Here is a 23821-nt window from a genome sequence, read left to right on the forward strand (position 1 = left end):
TTCATGCATATATAGACATCACAAATGTGTCTTCAAGATAGAAAACACGGATCAGGAAAAACTAAAAGTACCAGCAGTGGAGAGAGCCGCCTGTGCTACTGCAAATACTCTTTTCCAGGCTCGGTGCATGAGGCCTCTGGCTGTCCTGGCAAGCTGCACTCATGCCCAGGACATTGCAGGTCTCAACTGAAACCTCCCCAGGAAACTGGAGGAAAAGTAGGCGGAGAAGAGGAAGGGCAACCAGGAGGCAAGACTTGTTCTGTCACCTCGTGTCACACAATGGTCCAACCCTAGCTGAGCACTAACTGCTCTCTGCCAATGTCTTTACCACCAGACCTGAATGTCGTAGGGTGGGATGGCCTTCCCCATGGAACCCGGCTTGATCTTCATCTCCCGGAGAGTGCCACAACTTATTCCCTGTTCACAAAAGAAGAGAACGGGGGTTGGCAAAGCGTCCAGGCTGATCACAAAAACACAGCATCCTTGCTCACAGATGTCATTTGATGCTGTGCAAAGAGCCCTCATGGAGAAGCTAGAAGGCATTGACCCCACTCTAGTCAGCAGACATTCACTGCACCTGACCTGGACTGGGCCTGAGCCCGGTGCTGGGGCTACAGAGTCCAGTGGGAGAGGCCAAGAAGAAGCAGAGGAGGGAGCCCAGGGCTGTGGGCATGTAATGTAGGGTGTGGAGTGCCCACTGTATGCCAGACATGTGTCCATTTCGCGAGGAGGGCCATGAGTATATTTAACAACCATTTACTTGTAGCTGCCTCAACTGCTTCTCAGAGCTGTGCTGAGATTATTCAGATTGTTCACGTTGTTCCCCTACACCCTGTGTCTTCCTGATGAACCTTATTCCTTCTTTATGGTTCTCGAAATTATCATTCTTCCTAAAGTTAAGCGCTTTACACACAGAGAGACCAAGGTTTGAATCCTGACTCCACCACTCACTAGCTATGTACCAAGTAATCCCCCTTGATCTCCTCCTCTGTCAAAGGGGGGTAATTATAACATTATCCCTTAGAGTGCTTGTGAGTGTGTGCCAGGTACACACCAAGTATTCAATAAACAACTACTACTAGCTATCTTTCAGTCCCTAATAAAAGGAAGTTGGGAGATTCTCTTTCTGTGGTATTTTTCCCCACACTCGTATTGCTGCTTGTCTGTTTCCCTCAGTGGATAATGAGCATTCAGAGAATAGAGATTGTCCCATCCGTCTCTGCGCCCCCAGCATCTAAACACAATACCTACCTAAAAACAACAGTGACAACCGTAACTGCAATAGGGGTTGGACACTGTGCCCAGAGTTTTGTATACTTTCTTTCATTTACCTTATCATAACCTGGCAAGATTGGCATTATATTTCCATTTTGGAGATGGGGAAGCTAGACTCTGCAAGATTCAGTGATATGCTGATAGTCTTGAAGCCTATAACTGGCAAGGCTGAGATCTGAACTGGGGTCTGAGCTCCTGAGAGAGGAAGTACTTTCCCCTCTGCAATGTCACTGCTCACACTCCAGGCACGTGGAAAATGTTGCAGAGATGAGTGGATAGGTGTGAAAATGTTTGGAGAAATAAAGCACCATGCGGGTATCGGGGAGTATTCTGTTGTTATGAATAGTTGATGCAAAGGGACTAGTGTCATGGGTGTAGCATGTAGTTCTAACCTCACCCTCCCTGTCTGAATGCAAAGTGTGAACCAGCAAGGAGAGACCTAGAGTCTTAACATTTCTCAAGCCCGGAAGCAGACCCAGTAACTGACTATTTATTGTTGCAAAGTAATGTCAGAAAAGTATGTCAATTGGGACTAAAACAGCTATTTTGCTACAGGCCCTGAGATGACAGTCATCCCTCTGTCAGCTAAAGGGATGATAGGGAAGTAGGGGAAAGTGGCTCTGCCCAGCATCGGAAATGCATTGAAAATGTGTTAGAAGTAAATACCTGCCCACACTATCATGCATAAAGTCCTTCAGATTCAAGTCATGTGTTATACTTTGAATGCCCTGCCCACCTGACTGGTCAGTGATCCTCTTTGGGATCACACTGTGTGTGTGTGTGTGTGTGTGTGTGTGTGTGTGTGTGTGTGTGTGTGTGGCGTGTATATAGAAGATCTCTCCTCCTGCTAGTGTCTCACAATCAAAGCTGTGTGCTCTCCTCATAAACACCCAGAAATGAACTAGTGAACTTTCGGGGCTAGCTCCTGCCTGCTCCTGTGGTTGCTGCCTAGGAAGGGACGGTGAAGTGGACAGGACTTGCAGTGGTGGCTTCCATGTTCCCGGAGAGTGCCTTCTATGCCAGTACCCCTCCTGGGTTCCCTTAAACTAATTATCACAAGTACAGTGGCACCATGTCCTTAGACCCCTTACTAAGTTTGTCCAATACTTTTCAGCACATTGGTCTTTTGACAAGTTGATGAGCTGCAATTGTCTTTTCTGCAAATTTATTTGGGACAAATGAGCCTAGAGCTCTGGAGCCTCCCCTTGGCTTTGAGCAATGCTGTGTGCACAGTGGGGCCTCTGCACACACTCATAGCAGGATTCAGCTCATCTGCTGGGCTCAGTGGACGAGCACATCCTGACTGGCCAACAGGGACCATTCACCTACCGTTTCTGACTGTCCGTAGGCCTGGTAGAGCAGAATGCCTGTCTGTCTTCTCCACAGCTCTTGCTCCTCGGGCAGCAGGGCCTCCCCACCAGTACAGCAGTGCTCCAGGGTGGGGAACCTGAGGCTGAGGGGAAGGCAAGGTGTCAACAGAGCCCCCGCAGACTGGGCTTGGGCGCTCTGCCCCAGGCCCAGGGAGAGCGCAGAGCATTGTCATCTGGATCGTTCATCCTTCTGCTTCTTCGCTTCCTTACTTGCCTTCTGGGCATTTTACTGATGGTCAAGTCCAAGTGGAAGTCATTTCCTGTTGGTAACTGTTAACTCATCTGGCAGGGGTAGGTGGTGGTGGTGGTGGTGAGGCTAATGGGTTAAATCAGGGAGGTCAGGATTGAATATGGATGTTGATGTAACAAGAGGGAAAAAAGTGTGCTTGGAACACATTCTAAGCATTCTATGTGGCTAAGAGGGTTATTTTTATAAACCATAAGGGCTGAGGGATAAGACCCCAAGGATATGCTAGGATGGTAATAGAACTCTACCGCCTTCTGGGAAGAGTGGGCTTATGTGAACTGAAGGCCTTTTGTGTTTCTGGCTGGAGAATGCAAATTAGGGGTTGGAAATGAATTGCTCGGGACATCAAGGAAGACCAGGGTTCATGTAAGTAAAGAGAAGAAGGATCACAGGTAACAGCCCTGAGAGTAGGAATTTGGGAGAGAACAGAAGAGTCTGCTGTGAACATTTGCAGTAGTTTGCTAGGTACGTTGTGTGATGTAAATCCTCTCATCTATTTTCCCCATGAAGATTTCCGTAAGTAATACAAAAACCATCACAAAATAATGATGGATTCCCTGAAGGAAATGGGTAGAAGTGATTGGGGTCTTAGTACCACCTTGCACGGGGCTGAGCTGAGCCAGCTCGTAGGGGTGAGGGAGGTGGCAGAATCCCTTTTCACCCTCTCCTCATATATACAGAGCCTGTAGTGACGGACAGGAGGGCTGGCTTCATTGAGGGTATGTTCCTCATTCTTCTTGAGCTTTATCCAAAGTACATAAAATGGGCAGAGTCTCCAATAGAGTCAATATTCATGCCCTGGTTGAATTTTTATGGGGTTTATCTACCATCTCAAGAATGTTGCAACAAGTAGCTGTAATATGAGCTTTGATATACAGTTGGAAACATAATTCTGTCAGATTGAGGGTTCATGAATAAAATCAAGCTGTATTTCAGTTATCTTCATAAATTGAACTCCTTGATATTTTAAGTCTTATATGTCTAAAACATGTTAGCTCTGATTTTGAAGTAGCCATTTCAATTTCAGAGTCACTAAAAGATACATAAACAACCATAAGATTCAAAGAGCAGAGTTCAGGTGAGCTAAAAATTAATCCACAAACATGGGGAAATGCAAAATCAAAATTACAGTGTGATACTACATACCCATCAGATTGGCAAAAATTAAAACTTTGACAAAAACAAATATTGCCAAAGATGTGGAACAATGGGAATTCTCCAACCCTGCTAGGGGGAGCATACCTTGGTTCAATACTTTGGAAAATAAGGTAGTAGGGTGCAATGTCAGTGTGACCAAGCAATTCCTCTCCCAGAGAAGATCTACAGCAATGTGTGTTTACATATTTATGTACATGTTCAAAAATTCAATGCAGCATTAATCATCAATAGTCCCAAACTGAAAACTACCCAAATGCCCAATAATAGAACTGATTAAAAATGTACTACTTTCATAAAGTGTAATGTTATACAGCAATGAAAATTAACTCCAGCATTATTTAACAACACGGACACTTCTTAGAAACATAATGTTGAAAAAAGAAGCCAGATATTATGGAATAATGTATGATTACATGAAGTTCAAAAGCAAGTAAAGTAGAGTAATTTGTTTCGGGATATTTCCTATGTAAACTATGAGGGAAAATAAGGAAATGAACACCATAAAAGCCAAGATAGTGGATTCCTTTAGTGGAGATGGAGAGGCATGAGGAGGTCTCTGGGGCCACTGGCCATGTTCTATTTTTGTGCCTTCGGTGAGCAGTTACATAGCTGTTTTATTTTCAACAATTCACTAATCTGTAAATGTATACCTTATACAGCTTTTTGTATGTTTATTTCACAACAAAAATGTTTATTAAAAAAACCCCACAATGATGCAAGGCTCACTGAGTGTTTCATTTGGTTCTCTGAATCCTGTTTAAAGAACCAATTAGACTAGCTGCTAAATATCACCACCAATATTTACCCCCCCACACACACAGTATCCTCAAAGAACCATAACTAAAATCAGTCAGACCACAGTGCATCAGATTACTTAAAATCCTACCCAAAGATTCCTGTTACCAACCACAGCCACTTCTACCATACCTGGTGAAATTCTGCTGCAGAATCATTCGAAACACAGAGGTCGCAGCAAGGCAGTGGGTAATAGGGTATTTGAATAAAGTCTAGAGAGTTAGGAGAGAAAAAAATTATTTTTAAAATTAAGATTTAAAACATAGGGGCTTCCCTGGTGGCGCAGTGGTTGAGAGTCCGCCTGCCGATGCAGGGGACACGGGTTCGTGCCCCGGTCTGGGAGGATCCCATATGCCGCGGAGCGGCTGGGCCCGTGAGCCATGGCCGCTGAGCCTGCGCGTCCGGAGCCTGCGCGTCCGGAGCCTGTGCTCCGCAACGGGGGAGGCCACAACAGTGAGAGGCCCGCATACCGCAAAAAAAAAAAAAAAAAGATTTAAAACATAGGGGCTTCCCTGGTGGCGCAGTGGTTGAGAGTCCGCCTGCCGATGCCGGCGACACGGGTTCGAGCCCTGGTCCGGGAGGATCCCACATGCCGTGGAGCGGCTGGGCCCGTGAGCCATGGCCGCTGAGCCTGCGCACCCGGAGCCTGTGCTCCGCAACAGGAGAGGCCACAACAGTGAGAGGCCCGCGTACCGCAAAAAAAAAAAAAAAAAAGATTTAAAACATAGGTTTGTTATTAGCATTTTAACTCTGACCTCTTCTCTAGAAGAGGCCATTTATTCATCTGTTAATTCTTTCAGTATACCTAAATTGAGCATGAATTCCGTACATGGCATGTGTCAGATAATATTGGCACAACACAAGAAAGTCTAAGTTGAGAGGATGCGTAGGGAGGGAATGAAGGGAAAGTTTTGTTTTGTGAATTTGAATAGTAAATTTTTAATGTAACATTTTTCATTTTCGTCACTATCTCCCATCTTCAATAGGAGAGACTGAAACCAAGTAATTTAAAAAGTTTATTTTTAAAAATTCATGAAAATAATAATTGTAAAGTCAATTAAACAATTAAACTTTCAAATGCAGGGTTTGGGGTAAATTTGTAGACTCAATTCTTTGAAATAATTCAAGCTTAAAATACACTGAGAGTTTGGGGACACCCCTTGTAGGGGAAGGAGAATTAGACCTGGTGGGGGAAGGAGAGAGGTGGATTCATTGTGGTTTGTGCAGTTCTATGCCTCAGAGACTGGCAGGATGCAGGCAGAAAATAATGATGGAGAGGCAGATATTGACATAGGGGCAGGGAATGAGAAGTGAGAGGTACAGTTTCAGGTGTTGGAGGGATGATCAGATGAACTTAACCAACCAGTAGAAAAACAGGGGGAACTAGCCTGGAGAGAGAAGACTGGACAGTTTTGAGAGCCACCTGAGTGGATGTACCTGCTGGAGAAATGGAAGTAAAGGAAGCTGCTCAGAGGGGAGGGAAAGTTGAGGGCAGAGCCTTGGGTGACTACAGCGCTCAGGGCTGAGCTGGGGAAGAGGCGGTAGCTGTAGCAAGTGGAGAATGTTCTGTGGAGCAATCTGACCTTAAGGGAGGAGAGGCGGGGCTGGTCCGAGGTGTACCAGGGTGAAGGGCAGGTGTCCTTAGGAGGAGGAGCTTTGAATACGTTTATGGACTGAGGGAGTCGAGTCAATGAAAAGTGAGAGATTGAAAATACAGCAGAAAAGGTTTAATGAGTTAAAGATTAATAGAGAGGGGCTCCAAACAGAAGGGCAGGGAAAAGAGCAGGATCGGCCGCAGGTGTCGGGAGGGAGTTGGACACTGAGAGGTGAAGGGGCAGGTCTGCCTCTGAGACAGAAAGCAGGGGAGTGAGTGGAGACACACAGACAATTTTTTTTTTTTTTTTTTTTTTTTTTTTTTTTTTTTTTTTTGCTGTACGCGGATCTCTCACTGTTGTGGCCTCTCCCGTTGCGGAGCACAGGCTCCGGACTCGCAGGCTTAGCGACCATGGCTCAAGGGCCCAGCCGCTGCGCGGCATTTGAGATCTTCCTGGACTGGGGCACGAACCCGTGTCCCCTGCATCGGCAGGTCGACTCTCAACCACTGAGCCACCAGGGAAGCCCGACAAAGACAATTTTTAAGTGAAGAGAAATATGTTGAAGGAGTTCACGCAGGTGACCTGTTATTTCCATGGTGTATGCATAACAGCAACTGCTACCACTTACTGAGTGTTCTCTCTGTGCTAGTTTCAGGGCTAAGCACTTTACACACCTTTCCTATGTCATCTCATTAATATTACCAACAATTTTGTGGAGATAGTAACCATTAAGACTCTCATTTTACAGATAAGGAGACTGAAGCTCAGAGTGGTAAGTAAACCACCAATAAATGTCAATCATGGGATATGAAATTAGATCTGTCATATTCCAACGCCTTTGTTTCTAAATACATCATTAAATTGAGTGGCCACACAAATACAACATTCACACACCAGCTACCTGGCCCTGGTAGAGCCAGGATCCAGGATCAGGAGACCTGAGCTTGTTCTGTTTGCTTTCATTTCTCAAAATCTATATTCTGGTTCCCAGGTCCACAAAGTCTGATCCATAGGTCTAGGGAAAGGTTTGGAATATGTGTTTTCTTCAAAGTTACATCTTGATGTAATTCTGATACAATGATTGATTCAGTGCTTCACATGTTGAGAAACCCAGAGCCAGGGTTATATTATGCTAAGAGGATTCTTTGCTAAATAAAGTATTTTCTCAGTTGGGTCCAGCATTTGAACTGGAAATGAGTTTCTTCTGGGAGTATGTTGATATCAAAAGGCTCGTCTTCTTACCTGTACAATGACCTTGGGGTCAAACTGGGGCAGATGATGGACAAAGACTGTAGACCCCGCTGTCCATGGTTCAAGCAGGGACCCTACGACAGCGAGAATCCAGCCTGTGTCTGCCAGGCACCAGAGGACATCAGACGTCTTCAGCTGCAGTAATTTCCTGCTAACTCCAAAATACAGTTAGCCTCAGATACTATTCTGACTACTATACTATCCTTCCCTTCTCTCCACCCCCATTCCTCCAGGATTTTGCTACTCAGTTGTTATCACTAGCACAGATACCAGCTATCTACAAAAAGCTTTCTCTGTCCCCCTGGTCTGGTTAATAAGGTACAAAGTATATAGAACATGGTCTGGTTTGAATATTACTAGTTGGGGGACGGGGAGAAGGGAGAAGAGTTTGGTTTAAAACTGATTAAATGGTTAACCCAGCTTCAGCCTCTATGTTTGTTCCAGGTTAGGGCAGTGGCCTGGTGTGGCTTAGTTCCAGGTATTATTTTCCCTAACAGTTCATGACTGGGAAACTCTATGCCGAATTTGTCCACAATCAAGGAGAGGAGAGGACCTGTCACGTAAGGTTACATTGCTGGAGCATTTTATCTTTCCCCACCAAACCGTGGAACTACTGACAGGGACACAGGGGCTTGTCATTTGTGTGATTTGCAGGATGCCTGCTGTTTCCACCCACATCTCCTCCATGCCTCCTGTGAAGGTGCTCAGGCAGGACCCAAATGTGCCTCCTTTGTCATTCAGATGCCTCTGTCAGCAAACACTCATACATAGTCTATACTTCTCACACCCTAGAAGTCTGAACCAAAGAGAGCAGAAAGGATAAACAGCATGGGGTCAATTCCACCAGGAGTTCTTTTCCCAGCACATACACATATACATACACACTTCACCCCAGATCTGTGGCCCAGCTCCTAAGCTGGTGCCCTCTCTCCTACCATGAAGGGAAGAAGGATCGCAAAGCAAGTCCATGGCTGTGCTTTGCCATCTTGGGGAGGCCTGTCGTCCCACTGGTGAAGAAGATGGCCATTGGGTCCAGGGTCTTTGACTTAATACAGGTGTGAACTGGGGATTCTGACCTGCAAAGGGATTCAACACAAAAGGACAGAAGTCATGTTTCCTGCTTTTCCATCCTCTGGCGAAGCAAAAGAAACAATATGAGGCTTGGAGTCAGAAAACTGGGGTTTGCAACTCCCAGTATTAGGCACCAAACAAAGTTTATGGGTGACTTGGATAGGTGGACTGAGATTTCTTCATTTTAAAAAGTGGGGAAAATATGATGTATTATTTTTAATTTAATAAACATTGAAATAGTATTGCCAATGATTCCAGACAATGCTGTAAATGATTTACAAATAAGAACTCATTCTATCTTCAGAGCAACCCTAAAAGGTAAGTACTGCTTTTATGCCCATTTTGTAGATGAGGAAACTGAGGCTCAGAGAAGTTAAGAAACTAACCTGAAGACATATAGCCAGCAAGTTGCAGAGCCAGGATTCAAACTCAGATAGTGTGATCCATATACTATGCTTTTACTCACACTGCTAACCCTGTATTTTACACAGACTAGCTTCACGAGAATGTAACCTCATAAACTTGGTGTTGAGGGGTGGGAAAGAGAAAGCTAGGGAGAATGAGAGTGTAAGGAATATATATATGTACCTCTGCCCTAGCATGAGCTACAGGTAGAAGGTAGAATTCGTAGCTCCCTCCGTCTGCTTGGTCCTTGGGGAGCTTCTCCTTGGCTGAGAGTCTCTTTCTTGGGCCTATTACAATTGTAAATGCAAGCTTCCTATAGTACTCAGTCAGAGAGGCTGCACGTAATCCCAGTGCTGGAGGGAGCACTGGCTCTTGTGGAGAAATGAGACCATACTGAGTCTGGACAATTGAGGCGAGTTTTAATGAGTATTCTTTGTTTAAGCTCTTTTAATCTAATTCTCTGACTTCAGAATCTAGCATAAGATGTGATTTCACTGTAATATTTGCCCTTGGGGGTTGAAGTAAAGAGCTTTAAACACTGTGGAAGTACTTCAAGAAAACAAATCCAGCATGGTTTGTGTGTGATATGAAAAATGCCTGAAGGCTTGCAGAATCAGAGTTTTGGAGGTGGAGGGGTCTTTCTTACCTTCAGCACTTCCCTAACTTTTCCTTCAAGGTGTCCCTTTCGACACCCACCCCCGGGACATGGAAAGTGTTTGCTCCCAAAGCTGCCTGTCATTTTCTTCTCAGTCTCAAGTTTCACCTTAAAAATTCATCTTAACCTTTTGTTCAACTTCTTTAATTGCTAATTATTTACATAAAAATAATATTCAGATTCCCCACCTACAAGGAAAATGCAACACAATAACCCTCTGACTTTACACAACTCCTTTGCACGGGGATGATTATATTTTAGTGAGAGAGCCATAGGAGTTCAATTTCCTCATTTTATACATAAAACAACTGCAGCCAAGAGAGGAGAAGGAACTAGCCCAAGGTTGCACGGCAAATCAGTGACACAGCTGTGAAGAGAAGCTCAGACCTGGTGAGCTTCCTCCCACTGGCTTCTTCTCTACCAGCACTTGACAGTGAGTGGCTTTCTCCTGCCATTCCTCAGAAAGCACATTCATCAGACCAGAAACTCACTTAATCAGTGATCGGAAGTCCAGCCACCCTTTACGGCTGTGGTCAGACACCAGGAGCTTGGTTTTCAGAGCAGGACACTCAGAAGCGACAGAATCCACCTCTGGGGCAAGGGTATCTGTGGTGACGATGCCCTTGGCTTTAGACACTTGTAGTCGGTAGAGAATGTCCTTGGCCTTCATCTGGGTGGTCCCTGGCATGAAGACGATCCCTAGGGATGAGAAAGAAACGGCTTATTCTGGTATCTCTTTCACAGCCTCACAACCTTGGCTGTCAGACCTGGTTTATATGCATAGAAATCCCCTAACTTCTTGGCATGCAAAGGATGGTCCACAGCATCAACACTGCCTAGGACACAGAATCTCACACCCCACCCCAAATTTACTGAATCAGAGCCTGCATTTTAACAAGATCTCCAAGGGACTTCTATGCACATTAAAATTTGAAAAGCCTGCCCTAATAATTTCTACTCTAAATGGATCCAGCCAGTAGACAGGTGAGTCCTTCTTTATACAAATTTACACAGGATCTGGGAAAGATACAAGTAGGACAGTGTCCCTGACACTGCCTCCCTGCCCCCATTTTTCTCCTCTACTTCCTTTTCTGTCATCGTGAATCTCTTGTCATCTCTTGTCATCATTCCTTGTGTCATCTTGCATTTCCTCTCTTTCCTTCGTTCATCATACCCAAAGTTAATTACAATGTCCTCTGAGCTTTTCTACTTTTTCTTCCATCTTCCATCACCAACAATTAGCTCAAGTCTTTGTGTGCCCCTATTGTATTCTAATTTCTCCACCAGAATGCCCTGTCCTGAATCTTCCAACTACCCACCTTCCGTATTATTAGCCCGCTTAGTTCCACAGAGCACTGACATTTTCCTCTCCACATTTCTTCTCTTCACTAACACCTGGGCCCTCTCTCCAGAGAAACACCGCACTCCCCATCCTGACTTTGAGGGCACTGCTCACTCTATATCTTTCTCTCGCACAACTCTATTCTCTATTTCAAGATGACCATTCTTCGTATAGGCTACTCCTGACTCTAAGCATTTCCACGTGCTGTGACCATTCTTGGAATTTCTGTCTTTTGCTTCTACTCCTCTTTAATTCTTCTTATCCCAGAGGTCTCAACTCATGTCTTGGGTTTCTCATGGACCATCTCTTCACTATACAGATGGCATAGCTTCTCTATACTCCCTCAGCCACTGCTGTTAATTCTTGATTTTGATGGATTAATCAACTATTTGTGAGAAAACATGAGACAGAGAATATGTGAGCAGGAGCACGACATATTGTTGTGTGAGCATGCATTATACAACAACTGAAGTGATTCAAAAAAGAATCCACGGGGCTTCCCTATTGGCACAGTGGTTGAGAGTCTGCCTGCTGATGCAGGGGACACGGGTTCGTGCCCTGATCCAGGAGGATCCCACATGCCGCGGAGCAGCTGGGCCCTTGAGCCATGGCCCTTGAGCCATGGCTGCTGAGCCTGCGCGTCTGGAGCCTGCGCTCTGCAACGGGAGAGGCCACAACAGTGAGAGGCCTGCGTATCGCAAAAAATGAATCCATGAGTTCCATACTGATTATATAGATTAATGCATAGATAAGCAATTAAAAGGGAAAGGAAAATCTCTATAGAAGAATGCCAACTAATAAATGTAGAGGGAATGATATAAATAGAAAATACTAATAAAAGACCACCATTAAAATATTCAATTCAGTCAAGAATCATCAGTGGATTCTCAAACCATAAGGTGAAAGACAGTTGGGGAACAGGATATTCACACAGTCCCATAAATATTACATGACAGATTACTTACTAACTACAAAAGGAAAAGGAACCCTTACAAAGGTGGATACTACCTTTCTAAAGTGATAAAACAATATCAATGATAGTAGGGCAAACCAACTTTATATATGCCCAGTGTGATGCACCAAGGAAGACACAATATTGCCCTTCTAGTACCTGGGCTAAAAATGTCTAACCTGAAGATAATCATGAAGAAGGAGTCAGAAATACAAATTTTGATGGGCCTTCTGCAAAACAATTGGCTTAGATGCTTCAAAATTGTCATCATCCTATAGACAGTGTAGAACGTAGAGAAACATTCTAGATTAAAGGACATGGAGGAGATATAACAACTAAATGCATTGGAGTTTTGATTTAAAGCAAATAAATGCTATAAAGGACATTATTGGGACAATTGAGGAATTTTGACTATGGATGTATATCAGGTAACTCTATTGCATCAGTGTTAAACTTCTTGTGTGATAACTCTACTGTGCTTATGTAAAGGAAATGTCTTGGATCTTAGCAGATGCATGCTCCAGTGTTTATGTGGTGTTTCTGGGTGTCACAGTGTCTGCAACTGATTCTTAAATGACTCACTGGGAGAGAGGGCTCGAATATGGCAAAACGTTAACAATTGATGAATCTTATAAAAAAAAACAAGAATGTCTGAGACCGTGTAACAGAAAGTGTGTGTGTGTGTGTGTGTGTGTGTGTGTGTGTGTTTGCGTGTCTGAGAGAGAGAGAGAGAATTACAACATTGTGTTTGAGAGGGTGTGAGTACAAGGGAGAGAGTGGATGAGAAGGAGTAAAATAATATTTGAGTGAGTCTGAGAAAAAGAAAGACTGTGAAGAAGAAAAATTGGGGGAAAGAGAAAGCACCTAATATTTCAGGACAAACTGGCTCTAGGAGCCCAAATGTCTGCTTGGGTCACTGACCTGTTCGGATGCAGCCCACAGTCACCAGCCACCACTCAGGCACTCGAGGCAGAATCAAGGCTAGATGGTCTCCCTCCTGGAGGCCACAGGTCTGTGTGAAGACGTTGGCTGCACGACGGGTTAAGTCTGTCATCTCTCTGAAACTCCACTTCACTTCATCCCCTTGATTATTCACCCACCACAGGGCTGGGTTTGGACCTCTCTTGCCTTCCTGGTTAGGATCATATGCTACATGTTATTTCCTGCTTCAAAGGAAAGGGTCACTAATTTGGCCAATCCACTACCACAGTCACATTCCACTGTGAATGTAGCTCAAGGTCTGAGATCCTATTTTAAAGCATTTATAGTGCCAAGAGAACTTGGGGGGAGGTGTGATCCAGCCAACTTCATCTGGTCTACTGTAACCCCCTCCTCTTAAGTCACATAAAACCATGAAAAGCCTTCATGTTACTTATTGAAGACTTAAAATTTTATGCTCCATGTGTCTGTCTTAGTTCCACATGGACAGTAGGTTACTCTCTGTGCCTCAGTTTTCTCATCTATGAAAAGGGTATAATAATACTACCTAGAATGTAGTAAAGTTCAAATTAATTATTTTAAAAGGTCAAGTGTGTATACCAGTGCCTGGCATATAGTAGGTGCTCAATAAAATTATTGTTATTATTATTACAACAAAATAAAAGAGGATAATTTAATTCCTGAATATTAGGGGAAATTATTTTTTAAATTAAGGTACCTCAAGAGGTGCAAGAAGTCAGTCTTGGAAGCTCCAGGGCCTTTTTCCCCTCACAAAAACATCAAGTAAACAACAATAGACTAAGATGGTCTTGTAGGAATTTAGAAAAGAGTCACAAATCCACAGCAACCAACAAATGCCCAAACAATAAAAAGTCATAACCAAAATGGTAAGAAATTTTGTGGTGTTTTTGCTTATTCTTGCACCACCTGCTCTCTGATGTGGTACAGTGTAGTCAGAGGAAGCCACCCAACTCCCAGCCCCTCCCCTAGGATAGATGAAAAAGATTGAAACTTGTGTGCAACATTCTGGCTTGTCTGGAAGCGGCCTTAAGCACTGGTTTCTGTCTTGACTGACTTGGAGCTCAGAAGGTTATGATGGCATATTGGAGGTATCTGAAAACAGTGGCAGATGTCACAGTGTGTGGAAACTGTAGACCTGTGGTTACCTAGGGATTAGAGACTACAGACAAAGAAAGAATAGAACATTTAAGTCCCCCAGAAGAAGCAGACTTTTAAGAAAGTTAAAATGTGAAAGAGCAGGCAAAACTAGAAAAAAAAAAAAAAAAAAAAAAGCACATGCACAGGACCAGGAAAGACACATGCCAGAGAAGACCTTAAGTCTTTGTACTGAGCAGATTATTGAAGATATTCCCCTGCATGGAGCCAGGCTGCAAAGACTGAGAGAGGAGGCTATTTTGTAAAAATATCCAATTCTTAACAAGAGATCACAAGGTCTACAAAGAAAAAGAGAAGCAGTCTATTCAAAGTAACAACATGAATCTCCAGAAACTGACCCTAAAGAGACATAGGCTGCAGTTACTAGACAAAGATTTTTAAATGACTGTCTTAAATACACTGAAAGAGCTAAAGGAAAACACAAAGAACTAAAGCAAATCAGGAAAATAATATATGCACAAAATGAGAATATCAACAAAGAGATACAAATTATAAAAAGAACCTAACAGGAATTCTGGACCTGAGAAATACAATAACTGAATTGAAAACTTCACAAAGGGACTCAACAGCAGACTTGAGTAGGCAGAAGAAAGAATCAGTACACTTGAAGACAAGTCATCTAAAATTATTGAGTCAGAAGAGCAAAAAGAAAAATACAAGAAGAAAAATGAACAGAGCCTAAGAAACTTATGGGGCACAATCAAAGAGACCAATATACACATTATGGGAATATCAGAAGGAGAAGAAAGAGAGAAAATGGAGCATAGAACTTACCTGAAGTAATAATGGCTAAAAGCTTCTCAAATTTGAGGAAATGCATGGAGAGACAAATACAAGAGGCTCAATGCACTCCAAGTAGGAAAACCCAGACACCCACAGAGAGACATTACAATCAAACTACAGAAGACAAAGACAAAAAGAGCATCTTAAAAGAAGCAAGAGAAAAGTGACTCATCAGGTGAAATTCTTAATAAGATTAGCAGTGGATTGAAGACCAGAAGGCAGTGAGATTATATATTTAAAGTGATAAGGAAGAAAAAACTGTCAACCAAAAATTCTATATCTAGCAAAACTGTCCATCAAAAATGAGGGAGAATATGTATGGCTGAGTTGCTTCACTGTGCACATGAAATTATCACAATATTGTTAATCAGCTATACTCCAATATAAATTAAAAAGTTTTTTAAAAATGAGGGAGAAATTAGGACATTCTCAGATAAAAAAAGCAACAACACTGAGGGAGTTCATTATCCTTAGACTTTCCCTACAAGAAATGCTAAAAGGAGTTCAAGTTGAAATGAAAGGACATTAGAAAGTAACTTAAATATAAAAGTATAAAGTTATTTAATACAGATAGATAAAAGACAAATATAAAAGCAATATTTTTATAGTTTTGGTTCATAACTTCACTTTTTATTCTTTCACTGTATGGAAACCACAAAAGCATAAAAAATAATTATAAATCTATGTTAATGGGTAGACAATATGTAAAGATATAGTTTGTGAAATCTATAACATAATAAAGGAAGGTGCAAGGGAACTGGAAAACAGTAGGGTTTTGTATGTGAATGAAGGTAAGTTGTTATTAGTTTATAATGAAGTGTTATAATTTGGAATGTTATATGTAATCCCCATGGTAATCACAAAGAAATTATCTACAGAATATTCCCAAAAGGAAACGAAAATAAAATCAAAACATATCACTACAAAAAATCAACTAAATACAGAGGAAGGCAGTAAGGGATGAAGTAAGGGACACAAAAGCTGTGACATCAAGGAATCAATTAACAATATGGCAATAGTAAGTCATCCTTATCAGTAATTACTTTAAATGTAAGTGAATGAAATTTCCCAATCAAAAGAACTAGATTGGCAAAATGGATAAAAAACCCAGAATTCAACTATATGCTGTCGACAGAATTGTTACTTCCATGTGATGGAATATGATTAAACCAATAAAAAAACCTTTCAGAATATTTCTGCAATAAAAGTCTTATAATACAATATCAATTTAGAAAAGTGAAACCATATTCACATTAAATCCAAATTTATATAATAGTATCCATTCATTCATTCAATATATATTTGCTAAGTTCTCATTATTTCTTAGGCACTGTTCTTAGACCAAAAGGATACAATGGTGAACAAGACATACATATACACATGTATGTAAACAGTTTTAAATGTTTATGGACAATTTTCATTTTCTTGTTTAAATCAAGTCTTTTATTTTCCCCCAAGTAAAACGATTCTTTAAAGTTTTTTTAATTCCACAAACAAAGCATGTTCACAGTAAAAGTTCAGGCAATGCACAATGTTACTAACAGAAAAATTTCTTATGAACAGAAAAATTTCTTCAAATTTCTCATCACATTTTCACTCCCTGAAGGTCAACACTGATAATTGTTTGGTGTATAACCTTCCAGAAATTATTTCCCACATATGTGCAAACATGATCCTACCATCTTTGCCTCATATGATTGGAACAAAGGAGTGTATCTCACCTGAGATAAGGCTTATATACATACATACACACACAGATATATGTATATATACATATATACATATGTATATGTATATGTATACATATATTCATATCTATGGAAAAATCAGTGCTATGAAAAAAAATATTCTCCAACAGATTAAGGAATGTTAGAAAGTATAAATGACTAGTTGTGCACTGTCTATATAAGGGGAACAGATTATATAATATTTCTGTATGAGTTTACAAAATGATAGAAAGTTTGGGGTATCAAGGTAAAAACAATTTTTTTTTTATTCAGACAAAAGTTTAGACTTTTAACTCTTGCAACTTGAAGAAGATATTGCTTAAGCATTTATGGTTTGGGGGGCTCAGAATTAATCTGATAATGTGATATTAAGATTATCATGTTTTCAAAAGATAAAACACAACCTTTAAACTGGATATGAGATTTAAAGTTTTATGCAGTGAGGTTTGAAGCCAATGGAAAATTGAGAAATAGATCTAAAAAATAAAACACTAACTCAGCAATAAAAAGGAATGAAGAAGTAATACACAAAACAATATGAATGAATCTCAAAAACATGCTGAGTAAAAGAAACCAGACACAAAAGAGTGCATCCTATATTAATCCATTTCTATGAAACCCTAGGAAAGAGAAATATAATGGCTACTGACAGCAAGTTAGTGTCTACCTGGGGCTCAGGGTGGGAATGGGTGGGTATTGACTAGGAAAGGACAAATGGAAATTTTTGAGGTGGTAGAAATGTTCTAAAACTTATTAAACTATCATATAAAGTGTGTGAATTGTATTCTAGGTAAATTATAGATAAATACAATTGATTTAAATAAACAAAAACCTACATAGCTACTCCTTGTTAATCTCTAGTTAATTATAAAGAAGGAAAATTGGAAAGGTAGATTAATTACTCATGTGATTGATGAATGAGATGATTCTTTCTGAAGGTTAAAACACATAAGAATTTACTGCCTATAGAAAGGGCTTACCTTATTTTTAATTAAAATGAAATACAAGTAGAATTTCTATAATTTCTGTAAATTAATGATAGAATATGATAGATTTCAGAGTTTAAATCTTAATTGACATAGATAAAACACTTTCCCCAACAATGATATAACTCACATTCTCTTCCATTGCATTTGGAATGTTTACTAATCTCCAGAAATTTCAAAAGTCAGAGTATACTTTTTGACCACAATGGAATTAAGCTAGAAATCATTAACAAGAAGACAATGAGAAACCCACTTCAACTATCAGGAAACTAACCGACATTTCTATGTAATCTATGGGCCAGAGAAGAATCAAAAGGCAAATAAAAAATATTTTGTATAGAATGGTAATAAAATATGACATATCAAAATTTGTATAATCTACCTAAAAGGAGTGCTTAGTGGGAAATTTATACTTTTAATGCATATATTGGAAAAGAAGGAAGGCTTAAAAGTAAGGACATAAGCTTCCATTTCAAGAAGCTAAAAAAAGAATAACAAATTAAATCAAGGGAGGATACAAGAAAAGAAATAATAAAGATAATAGTAGGCATCAATCAAATGGAGAGCAAATACACAAGAGAGAATATCAGTAAAACCAAAACTGGTTTTGAAAAGATTGATAAAATTGGTAAAATCTTAGGAAGACTTATCAAGAAAAAAAAAGAGAATAAACATATTAAAAATATCAAGGGGCCTCCCTGGTGGCGCAGTGGTTGAGAGTCCGCCTGCCGATGCAGGGGATACGGGTTCGTGCCCCGGTCTGGGAGGATCCCATATGCCGCGGAGCGGCTAGGCCCGTGAGCCATGGCCGCTGGGCCTGCGCGTCCGGAGCCTGTGCTCCGCAACGGGGGAGGCCACAACAGTGAGAGGCCTGCATACCACAAAAAAAAAAAAAAAAAAAAAAAAATCAAGAATAAAAAGTGTACATTATTACAAATCTTACAGACATTAAAATAACAATAATATTAATAACTTTATGTCAAAAAATAACTTTATGACATTTTGAATGAAATGAAGAAATTTTTTAAAAAATTTAACTTTCCAAAATTGATGAATAGAACTCTTAATAACCTATCTATTAAAAAAAAAGTTAAATCCTTTACTAAAAGCTTTTCTGCAATGAAAACCCCAGATTTTATGTCTAAATATTTCAATATGCATGTTAGTGTGTTGAGTTTGACCTGAAAAACTGCTGGTTTTTGTTTTTTTAGGAAAACAGTGATAATTATATTTCAATTATATCTCAATAAAACAACAACAAAAACTAGTGATAACTTTTAAAGTCTTTATCAAAGCTCTTAGAAGAGCACCTGGTACATAGTAAATGTTCGTTAAATATGTACTGAATGAATAAATAAAAAACAACAACTCTGGAATATAAATAAGGAATTTCAGGGTTAAATTAAATCTGAAGATGACCCCAATCATTGGTGGGCCAACCCCAGCTCCAGGTGCCCCAACTCCATAGCCGGCTATCCCAGGATCCAGCTTCACCCATCAGTGGGCCAATAGCAGCCCTGGAACATCCCAGGCCACATGGCCAGCCACATCAGGAACCATCCCTGGCTACAGGCTGGCAACCACTACATGAGACAGGAAATGTCAGCCAACCAGTCTGGGGGCCAGCCTTGACTACCAGTGCATCCACGGTAGTTGGCCATGCCACAACAGAAGGGCCCACATAGCCCACAGAGGGTGGAACACTAGAGCATATAACCCTAGAGCATATAACTCTGGTGACCAGAGGGGAGTGTGCTGCTGGGCCCACATTAGGCTAATTCTCCAAGATCAGGAACCACTTATGTAGGAATGTTAAAAGGCAAAGAAATAAAATCATCTATACCCACAATAAGTAGTTAATGGATATGCAAAAGAAAAATATGTAAAATATGTCATCAAAAATAACAAACATGGGGGGGAACAGTAAAAATGTACGGTGGTTAGAATGCATTTGACCTTAAGAGATCATCAACTTAAAAAAAAACACAACATATACATATATATATATATATATATATATGTCATGACAACCATAAACCAAAAACCTATAATAGGTACACACACAGAAAAGTGAAAGAAATTCAAGCATAATACTAAACATGGTCATCAAATCACAAGGGAAGAGAGGAAAAAAAGAAGAAAGGAACAAAAAAGGAACTACAAAAACAATCAGAAAACAGCAAAATGGCAATAAGTGCATACCTAGCAATAATTACTTAAATATAAATGGATAAATATTCCAATCAAAAGACATAGAGTAGCTAAATTGATAAAAAAAAAAGACCCATTATATCCTGTGAAGAGACTCACTTCAGATCTAAAGTCACACACACACTGAAAAAGTGAGGGGATGGATAAAGTATAACATATAAATGGAAGTGAAAAAAAAAAAAGAAGCTGGTGTGCACATATCAGACACATATCAGACAAAATAGACTTTAAAACAAAGAGCGGGGCTTCCCTGGTGGCACAGTGGTTAAGAATCTGCCTGCCAATGCAGCGGACACAGGTTTGAGCCCTGGTGCTGGAAGATCCCACATGCCGTGGAGCAACTAAGCCTGGGCACCACAACTACTGAGCCTGCACTCTACAGCCCACAAGCCACACCTACTGAAGTCTGTGCTCTTAGAGCCCATGCTCCGCAACAAGAGAGGACACTGTAATGAGAAGCCCTCATATCACAACGAAGAGTAACCCCCATTCGCCACAACTAGAGAAAGCCTGCGCACAGCAACGACGACCCAACACAGCCAAAAATAAATAAATAAAATAAATTAAAAAAAATAGAAATAAAAAAATAAAACAAAGAGCATAACGGGAGATAAAGAAGGACATTTCATAATGATAAAGGAATCAATCCAACAAGATATAACAATTGTAAATATATATGCAGCCAACATAAGAGCACCTAATGCATAAAGCAAATACAGTTGACCCTTGAACAACACAGGTTTGAATTGTGTGTGTTCTGTTGCATTTCTATACACTAACAATTAACTATCACAAAGAAAAATTAAGAAAACAATCCCATTTACAATTGCATCAAAAAGAATAAAAGACCTAGGAATAATTCTAACCGAAGAGGTAAAAAACTTGTATCCCGAAAACACGTTAGGTACTCACTAAATCCTAACTGAATGAATGAATCCAGTATCAAAGAGACAGAATGAATGATTTTGGACATGAACGTGACCTCTTATGAATAGATTTGGGAGGCTGCTCCATGAATCAATTGGAGTGCAGTATCCTTGGAGCCTAGAGTAATATAGAGTTTAATTCCCAAGGATAGTCAGGGGTTATAAATTGGTGGCCTGAATGAGTGACTATATTCCACCCCTGAACCTATGTTGCCTGGCTTATGCTAAAAAAAATTACATTAAAATGTTGTATTTCTAACTTAACATTTTTAATAAGTAAAATGTGTTGAAAATTGAGTCAAAATAAATTCTGTCTATTTGTTATGGTTTGGATTGTGTTGTTGATTAGGCTACGGATCAGTTTCTGAATGATGCTTGTTAAGTTGTAAGGGGAGGCCCAGAAAGCCAGAGTGGACTATGGTGGCATGCCCTCTAGAAGGTCTTCCATGGGAGCAACATCAATCCCTACAGTGCTCATAAGGCAAGTTTCAAAATTAATGTATTCCACAAAGGTGTACTGAGGGATTGCTAGGTGTCAGACATCATACATCACTAGAGAGACACTGATCATGATCAAGGCAGTTGGAAAAGTAGAAACAGACAGATCAGAACTGTTGTGAGAAAGAATGTAAATGGAGTGGAGATGCTGGGGGTAGGAGAAGTTTGGAGATATGTAGGAATTGACAATGACCCAACAAAGACGTGGCATTCCCTGGGCAAATATTTACAGGGTGATAATCTCCAGGGGTTGATATGTGAACTAATAAGGACTTTATGAAGATAAATGCAGAAAAAAAAACTGGCCTCTCCAGCCATTTCTCATGATTCAAAAGATCTAACCAGGGTTTTGGTCTGGACAGTGATGAAAGTCAGTTTGTAGACTGAAGGCAGAGATGTTTGGACATCATCAGATTGTGGGACTAGGTTAAACAGTGGATTATAGAATCAGACAGCCTGAACCCAAATCCTGCTCCTTCACTTATTAGGTATGTGAATTCTGTAGGTTATTTGAACCCTTGGAACCTCAGTTTCCTCAGCTGGAAAATGGGGATAATTAAAGTGTCCATCTAATCAGAATAATAAGGGCAAAGTGCTTGATATGGCACATTAAAAAAAGGCTCTTCATAACTCATGGCTCTATTTTCCTTGGAGTTAGTAGGAAAATTCAGAAAAAGGAAAAAGATGGAGGTAGGAAAAAAAGTCCCTATGAAAGGCATGTAAGGTTTGAGTATTAACATATGAATGTATGTTCATGGGAAATTAAAAATACATCAACTCTCTGACTCCATCTCAGGTGAATTCTTTCTTCTGTACAAAGACAGTGTTGAGTGGGTTTTCACAATGTGGACATTACCAGCTGGGACTTAGTAGCTGGAACACCACCCACTGTCTACCCCAACTCCTAGTGTCACCACTGCTCCTCTCTTGGTCTGTCTCTTGGTAAAAGACAAACCAAGGACGTGCATTTTTCTGCAGAGACCACAGGGACAGGTTTCTCTGGACACACCCTAAAGCCACACGCTCAAGTAGGTAGTTGATAGGGAAGACTCCAGATGTACTTGCCATCCTCATAGGAAGATAGATCACATGATTTTGTTACATGGTCAGATGTTCATGTGCACAGTCAGGTTGCCTGTACCCTCCCTCTCAGTGTAGCCTGAAGTCAAGCCCAAGTGTGATGAGATGAATTCTAGTTAGACTCACAGTTCCAGTAGCTGAAGGTGAGAATTCAGACCAACATCAACTTGCTGACCTGTGATTAGAACTTGACACTTGGTCACAATTACCTGACTGTGTACCAGATACTTTCACCTGCTGTCTTGTTTCTTAAATGAGATTATCCCCATTTCACGGATAAAACCACTGGGGCTCAGAGAATTGACGAAGTGTCCAGGCTGAGAACTGAAGCCCAAAACATAAGCTTTTCATGATACTTGTAAGCTTAGCCAGAAGCCATTCTTAGTTCTGTGCCCCTCAACCTACTAGGAGCAAGAGGTCAATCCTGTTCTCACCCCCCATCATGGGTGTCTCCTTACCTTCTCCATTTGAGTCCAGTAGTCCAGTACATCACTTGCAAAGTTAAATTCCTCAGGTGTATCATAGTCATTCCATCTTGGGGCTCCAGCTCCCGATAAAGACTGGCAGCGCAGGTGCTGAAGGGCAGGGTGGAAGCCATGGCAGGATTTGTGGATGCCCCAGAGGACCCGGAACTTCATCAGCCATCGCATGGTGGAGCAGTCCTCAGGAAGCAGGCACAGAATTCTCAGGCCACCACCTGCCTTAGGAGGAGACGGCTAAGTAGGTTGGTCATCGGAGCAGGAATTTCTTCCACAAAATGAAGGCACATTCCTGGTTAACTGCTAGAGTGATAACTTTGTTTCAGCTCACTGGAATTTGGAAGGCACAACTTACTGATTTAGGTGGGGATTTCTCTTCCCAGATGAGGCAAAAAATGATGGGGAGGGGCTATAGCTACCAGATAAGGTTGGCACATATTTCTGAGGGTCTTCTCCTTCTCTTTTTTGTACCCCCTGGGATGGCAGCCATGTGGTCATCCCCTTTTTGGTAGAAACTCATTATTTAAAAAGTCCTGTACCTCATGTTATCCTTGCTCTGGAGACCTCTCTTCCCACCGAGCCCAAATGTATGGTTCTCATGGAAACTAACATATTCTTAGATGATTCCACCCCCTGTTCAAAGTTGACTGGTCCAGAGCTGAGTAGTCATTTCCCATGATTTTTTTTTTTTTTTTTTTTTTTTTTTGTGGTACGCGGGCCTCTCACTGTTGTGGCCTCTCCCGTTGCGGAGCACAGGCTTCGGACGTGCAGGCTCAGCAGCCATGGCTCACGGGCTCAGCCACTCCTCGGCATGTGGGATCTTCCCAGACTGGGGCACGAACCCACGTCCCCTACATCGGCAGGCGGACTCTCAACCACTGCGCCACCAGGGAAGCCCTT

At 41.2% G+C, this 23821-nt stretch overlaps 1 protein-coding gene across 2 annotated transcripts in view; it reads right to left on the bottom strand.

The window, feature by feature from the left end:
* The window catches only part of LOC132476138 (acyl-coenzyme A synthetase ACSM1, mitochondrial), a 34925-nt gene extending 11818 nt beyond the window's left edge, over positions 1-23107 (bottom strand). The window contains exons 1-8 of one of the 2 annotated variants that reach the window (XM_060077913.1): positions 22901-23107; positions 13038-13248; positions 10314-10521; positions 8627-8767; positions 7683-7842; positions 4978-5057; positions 2605-2728; positions 337-417 (exon numbers count right to left, since the gene is read on the bottom strand). In XM_060077913.1, the coding sequence (XP_059933896.1) occupies positions 337-417; positions 2605-2728; positions 4978-5057; positions 7683-7842; positions 8627-8767; positions 10314-10521; positions 13038-13248; positions 22901-23092 (1197 nt within the window). In that variant the 5' untranslated portion in view covers positions 23093-23107. The remainder of the gene's footprint in view (positions 1-336; positions 418-2604; positions 2729-4977; positions 5058-7682; positions 7843-8626; positions 8768-10313; positions 10522-13037; positions 13249-22900) is intronic. The other variant, XM_060077914.1, reaches the window with a different exon arrangement.
* Positions 23108-23821: the final 714 nt, after the last annotated feature.

The sequence above is a fragment of the Mesoplodon densirostris genome, chromosome 16 (assembly GCF_025265405.1).
Source record: "Mesoplodon densirostris isolate mMesDen1 chromosome 16, mMesDen1 primary haplotype, whole genome shotgun sequence".
Lineage (NCBI taxonomy): Eukaryota > Metazoa > Chordata > Mammalia > Artiodactyla > Ziphiidae > Mesoplodon > Mesoplodon densirostris.